At 49.0% G+C, this 13,721-nt stretch overlaps 1 protein-coding gene across 4 annotated transcripts in view; it reads right to left on the bottom strand.

Moving 5' to 3' along the window:
• Positions 1 to 13,721, bottom strand: part of OSBPL10 (oxysterol binding protein like 10) — a 210,927-nt gene that overhangs the window by 18,971 nt on the left and 178,235 nt on the right. For all 4 annotated transcript variants that reach the window (XM_023752952.1, XM_023752953.1, XM_006087580.3 and 1 more), the window contains one exon: positions 928 to 1,077. In XM_023752952.1, the coding sequence (XP_023608720.1) occupies positions 928 to 1,077 (150 nt within the window). The remainder of the gene's footprint in view (positions 1 to 927; positions 1,078 to 13,721) is intronic.

Raw genomic sequence — 13,721 nt, 5'->3', positions numbered from 1 at the left:
CAACCTGACAAAATAAAGGGTAGGTAATCCACTGCCAGGAAGAGTTAGCTGCACCTGCACCAACCAGCGGGTTTGTTTCTCTGCACGTGGACAATGAGATTGGATCACCAACAAGGTTGCCTTCTGGGGACTAGCTAAGCTGTGAAAGTGAGTGACAGCAGCAGCAGGTCACACCTTGGTGTGCACAATGGCCTCGCTCTGGCTCCACTGTTTTCCTCCCTCCTGGCTTCTCCCTGTGGCCACTGAGTCGTATCTATCTCCATAGGCCGTCTTTCACCTTCTCTAGGACACAGCAGGAAACAAGAGTATCCTCTCCTGAAGTTTCCTTATCATCTCGTAGGCCAGTGGTTCCCAAACTTATTTGGCCTACCGCCCCCTTTCCAGAAAAAATATTACTCAGCGTCCCCTGGAAATTAATTTTTTTAAAAATTTTAATAGCAATTAAACAGAAAGATATATGTATTAATGTTTCTACCTTTTTCGTAAAATATAGTAAAGAAAGGTGTAAATTAGAAACATTGAAGTTTGAAATTATGAAACTATTTCTTGAACTCAGAATAGAAAGGTAATACAAAAAAAGTTAAAACAAATGCACCTGTGGCCATCACTGCCCACCTGGATCGCTGCAGCGCCCACCAGGGGGCGGTAGCGCCCACTTTGGGAATCACTGTCCTAGGCCTTTTCTGGCGCTCCCCTGCCCTGTAGAGTCACAGCTCCAGCAAGGAAGCAAATGGCAAGGCGCACGCTCTGAGGATGAGCATGAATCTCCTTTCCAGTTATTCCTGGAATAGCCACACTTGGCTGCAACTCTGAGCTCGTCCCCTCGGCTTTCCCAGTCTCCCCACAAGGAAAAGATGATGAGCCGGGAAGACTGAGAGATGGCACCCAAACCACCGGCCACGAACCCAGTGGGACACGCCGACCTACCTTGGTCAAATCCATTCCGAGTTTGAGCTGCGAGATGAGATGAAGAATTACACTGCGCTGATCCTCCATGACGCCCAGTTCTGCCTCTTCCTTATCTTCAGTGTCACTTTTTTCATCTTCGGACAAAACCAATTCAGGGCCTGAGTTCGGCTACAAAAAGATCATCAATAAAAATCACCAGCGGTTCCAGTGGAAGTGAGCAGCACAGCACTCGAACCCATATGCTTGGCAATGACAGAGGGAGCCCGGTTCTGACCCAGGAAGTCTCTCTCTATAAGCCAGTCCTATTGGCCATAGGGTGGAGGATGACCCTTTTGGGGATGCAGGCCATCCTTAGCTACTGCACATGCCCTCTGATCTCCCCATCACCTCTTATGAGTGAGCCTTCTGGCCGAAGGACTTCCCCTGACAAGAAAGATCCCTGCCCTTTAAGAAACTGTAACATTCAGGAATGAGCCCCCTTAACCTTGGCCATTCCCAAACAATATTCTCTTATTAACTTGTACAACCCAGGACACTTTATATCTAATATAATTTTTTCTATGTTTAAGAAAAGGTCTGATACCCCAGGGATGGGCTGAAATTACCTTATTTTATGAGAAAATTTACCCTCAACTGTTTTACATCAATTAATATTACAACAGCAAGTGTGAAAAGTGAATTGGCATTCATCTAGGGAGGGAGGCAAAAATGAAAATGTCAAGACCAATTCTGAGGCTTTATAAGAATGCTGAGATACATGCTGGCCACCAAATTCTGCTTTCCTCATGCAAGTTTATTAGTTCAATTACTCGGTTCCATTTTTCCAGGGACATAAAAAAACAACACAACAACAGGCAAGTTAATAAACAAAATGTGCAAAAGGGAATGACTGAGCACAAAGTTTTCAATACCCAAGAACCAAGCACTCTGGCGACCATGTCAAGCTGTCTGCAGAATTCTGTTGAAAAAAGTAACCACTGCACACTTATCTATGTTCTTATGGTACTTGTTTTCATGTAAACAAAAACACTGCATACAACATTATACAACCGTTCCTAATGACTGGTCAGACACAGTGAAGTCAGCATACAGCAATGCAGGGCGCAAAGGCATTACATATAAAAGCATACAGACTTGCCCAAATGTCCATGCAAAAACGAACGATTTATAAACCTCACTGGACAGAACTATCTCATTTTATTTAATGGCACTTCCAATCCGCAAAGGTGGTCTCAGTGATCGAGGTGGTTGCAATTGTCTGGCCGAACAGACTCGTGCTGGCCCTTCCTTACCAGCACTCCAGAGGAAACACGGTACTCCCCCTGCCCCAGGGCAGGCATTTTTAAAATTTGAAATTAAAATTTTCCAAGTCTTCTCTGAGTAACCCCACTTCTGGGCTGACAGCGGGGCAGCCTCAGTGATGCCCAGGGGGCTTTTTCCTCCATCGAGTGCCTGGTTCTGGCCTCATCGCAATGTGTGACATCATCGGCAAGTGCCTTTGCCAGAATATACTGAGGGCGCCGGGCTCCATCCTGGTTCAGAGGAGACTAACCAGAGGGATATCTGGGGGCTCCGGGCTGCCCTGATTCCATGCTGGGAAGTCAGAGAACTCAGACACAATCCTTTCAGTGGCAAACGTGCTGCTGATGCTACTTTTTTAAAAAATATATTTTTTATTGATTTCAGAGAGGAAGGGAGAGGGAGAGGGAGAGAGAGAAACATCAATGATGAGAGAGAATTATCTATCGGCTGCCTCCTGCTCGCCCCACACACGGGATGAGCCTGCAACCCGGGCATGTACCCTGACCGGGAATCAAACTGTGATCTCCTGGTTCATAGTCCATGCTCAACCACTGTGCTATGCCAGCCAGGCAGTTGCTACTTCTTTGTGGTGACCTGGTAGGCGGTAATTTGTATCAACAGACCTCCCCTCAACCCAGGGCAGCTGGGGGAGGAGAGGGCGATGCCTGGGCATCTTGCTTTGGGAGGAAAACGGACAATCACAAACAAATCAAGGCACCGTCATGCACCCAAGGGGGTGGGGGTGGCGTGCAAAGTCCTTAAACATCTCGACAACAAAGGTAGCTACATTTTGAGAGCAATTATTCCTGCTTGAAATTAGTTGTTTTCACAAAGTACTGATTGCAAGCTAAACAAATCAATAGCTCAAGTGAGGCAGCCGTAAGGTTTCTGAAGCAAAGAATGATCCTTTCTTCTGAAAATGTGATTTCCCGTTTGCCCACAAGCCGGTACACAGAGAACTCGCCATCCTGCCCACTCCCTGCCCCACTCAGCGCTACGTGCTCACCTCCTCCTGCTGTCTGCCTGACTTGAAAATTAAACCCAGCTCGTCCCCCATTCCAGTAACCAAGGAAGCCTTTAGCAAGACCCGTGATACTAAGAACATGCATGAACGTGCACACGAGCCTCTCCAGCTCTTCCCACCACACGCAACAACACGTTTCCTCTGTGTCTGATGATGACTCTCAGAGACACTGGCTCCAGCAGAGAGAATGAAGGCTGGTACACGGGCCCCAGAAACTGGCTCACTCCAGGTGACTTGGGGCCAGAGCTCCTGGGGCCCTGAAGTCCTGCCAAGGAAGAAAGGCTGAGGGGAGCCTGACACACATCTGCCTCCTTGGCTCAGATCCTCAGCAAGCAGTGCCCTAAGCTGAAACACAGATCCAGCAATAGTTCTGTCTCCCACCGCTTCTGAGAGCTTGCCCTTTCTCTTATAGGATGGTTTGCAAAAAATCCTCCTGCCCAACCTCAAGTAAATAATCAGGGGCTTAAAAAAAAAAGAAGCAGCTGGTTTCATTCACCACATTGTTCGTGAACATCTTAGATCAGTGGTCGCCAACCGGTGGTCCATGGACCACTGGTGGTCCGTGAGGTCTGAAAGGTTGGCGACCGCTGTCTTAGATGATACCCACAATCCCACCCTCACTGGAACTCAGTCCTTTGCAGGAAGGTGAGACCACCCTCTGTTTTGGGTCCAAATTGAAGGCATTGCATAGGCGTAGATAGAACTGTGGGGCTCATTTAGAAAGGTGTCTACTGGCAACGTAAATATGTCAACACCCACAAAGCACCTGAGAGCAAGCACTGCAAGAAATGGAAGGCTTGGCCCAGCCCATGTGGCTCAGTGGTTGAGTGTCAACTTATGAACCAGGAGGTCACAGTTTGATTTCCAGTCAAGGCACATGCCTGGGTTGCAGGCTCGGTCCCCAGTAGGGGGCGTGCAGGAGGCAGCTGATCAGTGATTCTCATCATTGATGTTTCTATCCCTCTCTCCCTCTCCCCTCCTCTCTCTGAAATTAATAATAATAATAATAATAATAATAATAATAATAATAAAAGAAATGGACAGTTTAGAGCCAAGCTTGGAAGGAGTTTTAAAGACAGAAAGCCTTCTTCCCTTTTGGGGTCAAGGTTTGTTGATTCTGCTACTCTGATGTGAAATCCAAAACAGCGCTAATGGGCACTGGCTCTCGGTCTGTTCTCCATATCAGGCCCACGCTCTCACCCTCCCTCTCCCAGAGCTCTGCTTCTGTCCGGGCCCCCGCATGCCCACACCCTGTGGTCCCTATGGATTTCTGCTTGTAAAGTGATGACAGCTGCCTCGAGGTGGTCAAAGGTGGCAGAACAGTGTTTCTCTATCTCAGAAGAAACTGAAAATGAGAAATGGTTTTCTAATGCTGAGAAACTTCATAAGACTTAAGAAGAATCTTTAAATACCCCATCCCCCAGAGATCTTTGCAAATGAGCCAGCTCAGCCATAAAAATGTAGCCAAACTTGAAGATAAAATGAAATTAAAATGTGTTTGAAAGAGAAGCAGGCTTTGGAATAATGAGGTTCTTAATAAAAACAAAAATTATGACTCAGTATTTCTACCACGTGAACAACTCGGGGCTACAAAAATCAAGTGACTCGTCATGCCTATTAGCAAACATGGGTAAGGACAAGAAATGTGAGGAAGAGCAAAAGGCCACATGGCAGGCTGGGGTTTGGGGACCACTCCTCGGTAGCTTAGAGTGACCTGTGCCCCAGAACAAGGGCTCTTAATCTGGGCCCTACGGACACTCCTTAAGATATCTATCACAGCCCTTGATGTTTTATATAAAAATTGTATGTCTGGGCATTTTTCTGGAGAGAGGGGATCCCTGCTGATCTTGGATTCTTAGAAGCGTGTCTGGCCCTGGGCTGACCTCTGGGCCTCTCAAGAACCAAAGGGTCTGAGATCATGTAAGAGGGAGAGACTCTTATGGTAGGAAGCGGTCCAATCAGACAGTCTCAGCATCTGCGGATGCGCCACCCCTGCCCTTAACCACACCTCCACTTCTCATCCAGTAGGGGGCAGCACACCCATGTGACTATGGTGAGGCCCAAACCAGAAGCAAAAGTGTGACTTGTGTTCCACAACAGTCTTCTCCAGGGGGACACCAGTGTAGGGGACACACTGCTCTCATCTCTTTAACAAAAACCTGATTTTTTCAATACAAATGTAAATTCCAAGCAAGACTGGCATTCCAATCTATTTTATTCAACACACACATGTAATTTAACTACAGTCTGGGTCAGTTCCAAGAAAAACCAGGAAACAGACATTTATCTTCAGAGTCCATTCATTTCCTTACCGCAGGCCTCACTCCACCCCCTCAACCCCCCAACCCCCTGCTCCTCAAATCTACTCCCCTTTCCTGAGCCTCACTCCTATTTTCCTTTTCTCAGACAGCGCACATCCAACCCTTTCTTCTTTCTCCACAATGACCTTCTCTTCTTTCTTAACTAAAACCTGGTGCTCAGAGAAGTGGAGCCAATATAAGCAGTTTGACCTACTAACGTCCTCTTGATTTATAAATGCCTATTAACCTAGGGTCTTAACTCCAAGGGCTGAATCCTCAGATTTGAACCATTTTGGGAGAGGCCTGTGTGGTGGCATAACCAACCTTTGAAGAAGCCCTTTTCCTGTTGAACAGGGAGCAAGGCCGTGCCAGAGTCATTACATCACAGACATACAGGTGCCAGGGGTCTACACGGATTAAGTGGGCTCCTACAGTGTGGTCTTCTGCCCAAGTCAATAAGCGTCATCAGAAAAACAAAACTCACGGAATTCAACTGATCTGTCACTATCCTGAAAGTCCACCTGAGCCAGGACAGAAAACACAGCCAGCGAGGGCAAGAACATCCAACTCTCCTCCGGCAGCGAGCACACTGCAGCTCCATCATTTTAAAGCCTGGCATCTCTCCCTGCATACTGCTACCTTGGCACGGAGGCATGGGGCGAACTGAGTCATACCAAAGAGCCTTGATATTGAAGGACAAAAAGCAAACATTGTGCAGATAATGTCTTTATGGGGAAATGGGGGAAACCCAGCCATGTCAAGAAGGAAATCTAGTATTCTGAGGACCACAGAAAGGTGAGGATGGAGAAGACCCAAAGCACCACCCTCGATGTACTCAAATGAGTGAAACGTCATGACAAACAGCAGCCCAGGCAAAGGAGTAACCAGGGAATGTGTGTCATCCTATGTAACTTACTTCTCATCCCACAACTACACAGAACATGCAATCACATGCAGGAATGGCCACCAGGGCAAGTCTGCTTCTGTTTCCTGGGGGATAAGAGTCAATAGAAGTTGGTTTGCCAGAAAATGAAAGGTTCTAGAAAAAGAGAAATGTGAAGTTGAAACATGGATACGGGCTAGGGGGCCGGAGAGATGGGAAGAATAGGTAAGTGACAGACCAAGGAGAAGAATAAAGAAACATGGTGACTGTTGGAAGAGAAGCAAGGGGTCTGAGTGTCTCAGACAGGGATGGGGAACCTTTTTTCTGCCAAGGGCATTTGGGTATCTATAACATCATTCGCGGGCCATACAAAGTTATCAACTTAAAAATGAGCCTGCTATATTTGGTCACACATTTAATTAACTTGCCCCTAATGCCTTGGCAGGGCCAGATCAAATGATTTCACGGACCTTATACAGGCCACAGGGTAGATGTTCCCCACCTCTGGTCTAGCAGGTACAGGTGCCCAGGGACCAACTACTGAACCAATTTTTGGGGGGTTCTAACGATAATGGTATTCCTGTCATTGATGACATTTATGGAATCCATAAAACCAAGGATTTAGTCCCTTTTCCCTCTAGTCATTTTCTTTTTCATTTCAATATTCACAGCATATTTAACCAAAGTATCACAATCATTCCTTGATCCTCATAGTGTATCTTCTTATTAGTAATATTTTACATCCTAAGAAGTCCCCTCTCACAGTCCAAGGTCACGAACACTGGTGTAGCTGCACTCGAAGACCCAGTCTAGCTTTGTACCCAAGTCAATGACATCTGCCCAGCTTGGAGTGCACAAAGATGGCCCACAGTCCGGTGAATTCCACTTGGCATTTTTGTCCCTCATCCCCCAGGAAGAAATGGTTATCGCATGACTATCAAGTGCAGGGCCCTCTCTCACACGTGCTGGGGAAAACCATTTCCCCTGAGGACACACGCACACAAAATGTTTTTTTACAGGAATGGAAAAGTGGCTGCTCCTGATGACCTACTGTCCTTCCCACGCTAGCACAGGCGGGTGTCTCCTCTGGAACAGTCTCTTTAGCGCCTGCCTCTAATTCCCCCAGAGGAGACCATCCGTGCTGGGCGGAGGGCCTCTCAGTTGACTGGATGATGCTCTCTTCTGGTCAGAAATCATACCAAAGAGCTTGTGGTCGGACACATGTCTTCGGATGGTGTGTCTAGTCCAGCGGATGCACCCTAGCCCTGATGCAGGGCAGCTGTGACGTGTAATATCTTCTGTCTCAAACATCCTTCTATTCTGTGTGGAGCCACGTCCAAAGCCGGGTGGCCAACTGTGCACTGAAGGCCACCACCCTATTTAGGGGACTTTATCTTGGAGGTAGGTACAATGAGGCCACTGTTTGGGGGCGGGGGGCGACGGAGACGTTGTCTCTCATCCTTAAGAGGTTCGAGCACAGGCATGTCCACACAGCATGGTCCCAGCTGCCATTTTGGAGATGTGAGTTGGTGGCCACTGACATCACAATCCTTCGGCTGCCTCCCAGGGGCGGCGCTGCTGTCTTGCTCTAACCACACATACACACACACTTGCCACACTTGGCTCTCATAGACTGGAAGGACAGAGGCTCCTCCTGAGCCAAGGGGCCGACCTGCAGAGAGGGTGAAGTTTCAGTAAAGCACGCCCTGGAAGGCAGAAGGACAGCATCAGCCAAGACAGTCGGGAATAATCCTACCCGTCAGGGCTCCTTTCAAAACATTCCAGGGGAGCATTCAGAGGAGGTGGCAGCATCAGCCCTTTTCTCATTTCCACATTATCTGCTTGGAAACCCAATGAAAGCAACAAAGAGAGGAACTGGGAAGGAACAAAGACAATCTAAAGAAAGGACCAAAAAGTACAAGCAAGCAGCAGCAGCAGATGCAGTGGTGGCTTCTGACGCAGCCCAGCGAGAGTCCCGGCCACCCACATGCAGGAACCGAGAGGCCACAAGCCACACAGCTGAGTCTAGCTGTGTGGCATCGAAGTCTAGCACCGGCAAACCACATCCAGCACTGAGTTACCGGCCTGGCCAGGGCTGGGTGGGACTTCCTGAGAGCGAAGCTGGGCGGGGTTGAGGGGCAGGGTCGCCACAGCCCTGGGTGTCGCACGTGCAGCATGGGTCATATTTCCAAACTCGCAGGAAGCTTGTTAGCACAGGGATCAAAGTCACGATAGGAAAAGAAAGAGGCCACAAAAACAGCAGCACACAACCCCGGAGCCCTGGGAGGCATCGAAGCATAAAGGGCGAGCTCCGAGCTTCGGTGCAGAAGCAGCCCTGAGTGTAAATGCTGCATGCACTACCTCCCGCCCGTCAGGCCCAGGGTCCTCATCTGTGAAACGGAGGCGGAACCACCCACAGCTCAGAGGAAATGCCTAGCAAACGCACTGCTCTGTGGCCTCTGGCTTTCGCACTGGGCACGTGGTGGTACCCGTGGGCTTGTGGATCTAGAAGCCACTGCTCAAGCGCCCGCCACCTCCTCCTGGGCCCCTCCTTCCAGCAGCACTGGAAGCTGTATGATGCAGCCCACGCTCCTTTCCCAGGCCCCCCAGCAGTGAGGACACTCAGGGCTCTGGGCCTGCAAAAGGTCCAGGGCCCCCAAATAGGCCATAGCCCTGACCTCCAGGTCCTGGATCTGGGGCTCCACCAGGAGGGTCACACAGAAATGTCCAAGAAAGTCTCAGTCAAGTGCACAGCAGATCCAGGAACCACAAGAGACAAACACAAGCAGCAAGGACGGTGAATCAGAGAGGCAGGCCATCAACCAGCCCCAGAAGACCAGCTACGGTCTGGAGTGACAGGAGCAGGGGGCCTGCCACCCACGTGGCCACGTTCCCTAGAGCAGCGGTCGCCAACCGGTGGTCCGTGGACCACTGGTGGCCCGTGAGGTCCAAAAGGTTGGTGACCGCTGCTCTAGAAGGCCCGGGAAAGGTAGGGAAGGAACTCATTTGAGACCCATGCTAGCCTTCCTGGCCACTGGTAAGAGGAAAAGCAAAAGGTTAAGACATAGGGTGCGCTCCCATCAGCAGATGAATGGATTAGAAAACTGTGGTACATCTACACAATGGAATTCTATGCTGCTGTAAAAAAGAAGGAATTCTTACCATTTGCAGCAGCATGGATGGAACTGGAGAGCATTATGCTAAGTGAAATAAGCCAGTCAATGAAAGAAAAATACCACATGATCTCACTCATTTATGGATAATAAAGACAATTATAAACTAATGAACAAAAATAGATACAGAGGCAGAGCAGCATTAAACAGACTGTCAAACTACAGCAGGAAGGCCGGGGAGGTTGGGGGGTGGGAGGGGGAGTTAAGAGATCAACCGAAGGACTTATATGCATGCATATAAGCATAACCAATGGACACAAGACACTGGGGGGTAGGGGAGGCCAGGGGAATATCAAGGGGGGGGGGAGGAGACATATGTAATACTCTTTGTAATACTTTAAGCAATAAAACAAAATATTAAAAAAATTAAAAAAATAAAAAGGCTAAGCTGATAAAAAAAAAAAAAAGACATAGGGTGTGTTGAGTGGAGAGCAGGCCCCAGGTCTGTGAGCGTTCCCATCACCCCAGCCGCCTCGGATGCCCCCAATTAGCAAAGCACCACATTCAGTATTAGAATATATGGATGGCCTAGATGGTTTGGCTCAGTGGATAGAGTGTCGGCCTGTGGACTGACACATTGCTGGTTCAATTCCAGTCAAGGGCACATACCCGGGTTGCGGGCTCGATCCCCAGTAGGGGGCGCTCAGGAGGCGGCCGGTCAATGATTCTCTTTCAGCATTGATGATTCTCTCTCTCTCTCTCTCCCTCTCCCTTCCTCTCTGAAATCAATAAAAATACATTTAAAAAAAGAATATAAGGATGTTTGAGACAGGGTTTCTGCATTCAACAACCCTGAGTTGAGTGCCCGGATCTTTCTTTCTCCCAGCCCCAGGTGGAATCGGTGAGTCCCATCTCATCATCTGAGACAGTTCAACCACAGTGGGCAGGGAAGGCACCTCCATCCTCACAAAGAACCCTAAACACTCTGTGCACGCCCGACCTGGCACCTATCGAACTGCACTGATGCGCCCACATGTCTGCTTCCCAATAGGAGCAGGAACATCAGGTCCCTTTGGGAGAGAACACTGGTGATCTGAGCTGGCTACTTGAGGCTCTGGGGAGACTGGACTTAGAAGTCACCTCCAGGGTCCGGAAGAAAGAATCCTGGGGACAGTGGTGGCCCCGGGTTTGTCAGCTTACCTGAATCAGAACTCCTTGGTGACAGGAATCCTGCCTAGTTTGGGTTTTCTAGAATCCCGATACAATTGCTGGTCTTTTCTAATGGGTGCTCAATAAAAAAATAATAAAAATTGAGGAATGACTGATTAAAGAAAAATGGTGAAAACCAGAGAGTGCAAGGACAAAATCCAGATTTAAAGTTAAAAGGACAGCCAATCACAAAAGACCAATGTATATGATTCCACTTATATGAGACATCCCCAACAGGCAAATCTATAGGGACAGAAAGGAGGTGAGTGGTTGGCAGGGGCTGGGAGGATGGGTGGAATAGGGGGTGGTAGCTAAAGGTATGGGGTTCCTTTTGGAGGTGATGAAAATAGTCTAAAATGGTGGTGGTGGAACGTATCTGTGAATATGCTAAAATCCATGGAATTGTACACTTCAAATGGGTTAATTATATGTCATGTGAATTACATATCAATAAGGCTGACATTTAAAAATTAAAATAAAAACTGAAAGGACACACAATGCAAAGTCAAACAAGGACAGAAGGAAGGTCATGCCTGGGTGACCCAAGAGGCCTGCACAGAGACAGACTCTGGGCTGGGTCTCCCCACAGAGCAGCACTTAGGGCAGCAGGAGAAGGGGGGACATCCCGACAGAAGGAGCAATGGGACGATCAGGGAAGTCTGGCTGAGGCCAGACGGTACGTGGTTTGACCTTATGACTAGACTCGTTCCCCTGGGGAGCCCATCTGATACCAGGGCTTTAAACCACTTACACTCTGAGTTATGACTTCTACATTTATAGCTCAAGGTCAGCCTTCTCTCTTGAACTCCGGCTTTGTGTCTCCAGCCGCCTACTCGTCATCTCCCCCTGAGCTATCTGTGGCGGATAGAGGAACAGAGCTGTCCTAGTCCCTGCAACCTGTGGACATGGTACTTTGCAGACACGAGAGTCTTTACAGACGTAATTCAGCTCAGGGCCTTGAGGTGGGGAGTGTCTCCTGGGTTACCCAGATGGAGCCGTTACAATCACGTGCATCCCTGAAAGGAGAGGGGACTCTTCCCTGGTAGTGGAAAGCGATGTAACGGAAGTATGGTCAGAGAGATGCAACATTGCTGGCTGTGAAGATGGAGGAAGGGGCCACAAGCCAGAGACAGGGGGAAGCCTCTAGAATCCAGAAATGGCCAGGAAACAGTTCTCCCGGAGAGCCTCCAGAAAAGAACACGGCCCTGCCAACTGATTTAGCCCAGTGAGACCGGCATTGGACATCTGACCAGCAGGACTGTTAGAAAATGTGTTGTTTTAAACCTGTGATCATTTGCTACAAACAGCAATATAAAATTAACTTATCCTATATAATAAAAGGCTAATATGTAAATTGTCCCCTCAACCTGGAGTTCAACTAGGAGTTGGACCAGGGGGCGGGGCAGCCGGCCAACCGCCCCAGCCCCTCCCCCTGGCTGGCCCCACCCATCTCCCCCTAATGGGGGCGAGGCATGCTGGCCAACCGCCCACGGTCCCTCCCCCAAGCCAGCCCAGACCTAACGGCCCCGATTGAGGTGGGCTGGCCAGACCCCACCTGTGCACGAATTTGTGCACTGGGCCTCTAGTTATCTAGTAAGAATATCAAACTTCGTATGTCCAAACCAGACCTTTCAATGCACACCTCCAAAATGTTATCCTCCCCATTTCAGTAAAGGACAACTTCATTTTTCTGGTCACTCAGCCAAAAACAGTGGCACCATCCCTGACTCCACTCTCTTGCTCATGCTCAACCGTACAACACATCCACCAGCAAATCCTGCAAATTACAACTAGATCTGATCGCTTCTCACAACCTCCACCACCCTGGCAGGCACAAGGCACTGTCATCACTCAACTCAGATTGCAACAGCCTCCCAATTACTCTCTCGTGGCCCCTCCTCTACTCTATGTCTCCTCACAGCAGCCAGAAAGCATCTGAAATCATAAAGCAGCCTAGGGAACTGCTATGCTCAAAACCCTCCCCACCTCATTCAGAATACATTTCCAAGTCCTCCCTGTGGCCTGTGCGGCCCTATGTGATCTTGCCCCATGACACTCTCATCTTCCTTCCATCACACTCCCTTCCCTTCTCCACTCAGCCCCCACCAGCCACCTCTAGTTCCGTCATGACTATCTCAGGGCCTTTGTACCTGCTGGCATCACTCTTCTTCTTCCAGATCTGTGCATGCCTCACCCTCTCACTTCACTCAGATCTTTACTTCCTTGTCCCTCACCAGGGCCACTTCCTGGCCACCACCACCTCCCTCTGTCACTGTTCTCGCCTCCCTAGTTCTACTTCTCTTTGCACGGATCACTCTCAATGGTATCTATTGCAGATCAATTTATCATATCTCCCTGTGGTCGAGCGTCAGCTTTCAAGAACCAAGACTGTGTTTTGTTCACTGTTAGTGTCTCCAACAAAAATAGTCTCTGACACTGATGTATTAGTTGAATGAGAAAATGAAGGAAACACTTGGCTTTCCCCTTGGGAAGTAAGAACCACTGATGTTTTCTTATGAGTTGAAGTATATAACCCAGGCCCCATGGAGATTAAGCAATGGTATGGCCATGGGCAGGGGTGATGGGGCACCTAGGACCAATCAGGCGGACTCCTACGCAATAGTCCAGTGTGAGGGAGACCGACAGGCACCAGGGAGGGGGCGGTGAAGTGTTCCATGTCCCTCCTTTTCCCTGATTCAGCAAATAGACACGCCGGGCTCTGTGTGAGGCACAGTCAGGAACACGGACAGCGTAGGGCATGGCCTCAGACCCCCTGGAAGCTGCAGCCTTGCTCTGCAGACAGTGGTTTGGTTTGGGTTCCCATCTGTGAGACCCAACAGTGAGCTATCACAGGGGCACCAGAAGCAAAGGGGAAAGAGTAAAGGTTGGTGGCAGGCAGATCAGAGCAGAAAGAAAGTACTAAAAGTGGCAGGGGGAGCCCGCAGCAAAACTGGCCAAAACATATCTGCAGGTGGGTTCCC

Source organism: Myotis lucifugus, unplaced genomic scaffold (assembly GCF_000147115.1).
Source record: "Myotis lucifugus unplaced genomic scaffold, Myoluc2.0 scaffold_39, whole genome shotgun sequence".
Lineage (NCBI taxonomy): Eukaryota > Metazoa > Chordata > Mammalia > Chiroptera > Vespertilionidae > Myotis > Myotis lucifugus.
This window is presented reverse-complemented; position numbering and strand designations above follow the sequence as displayed.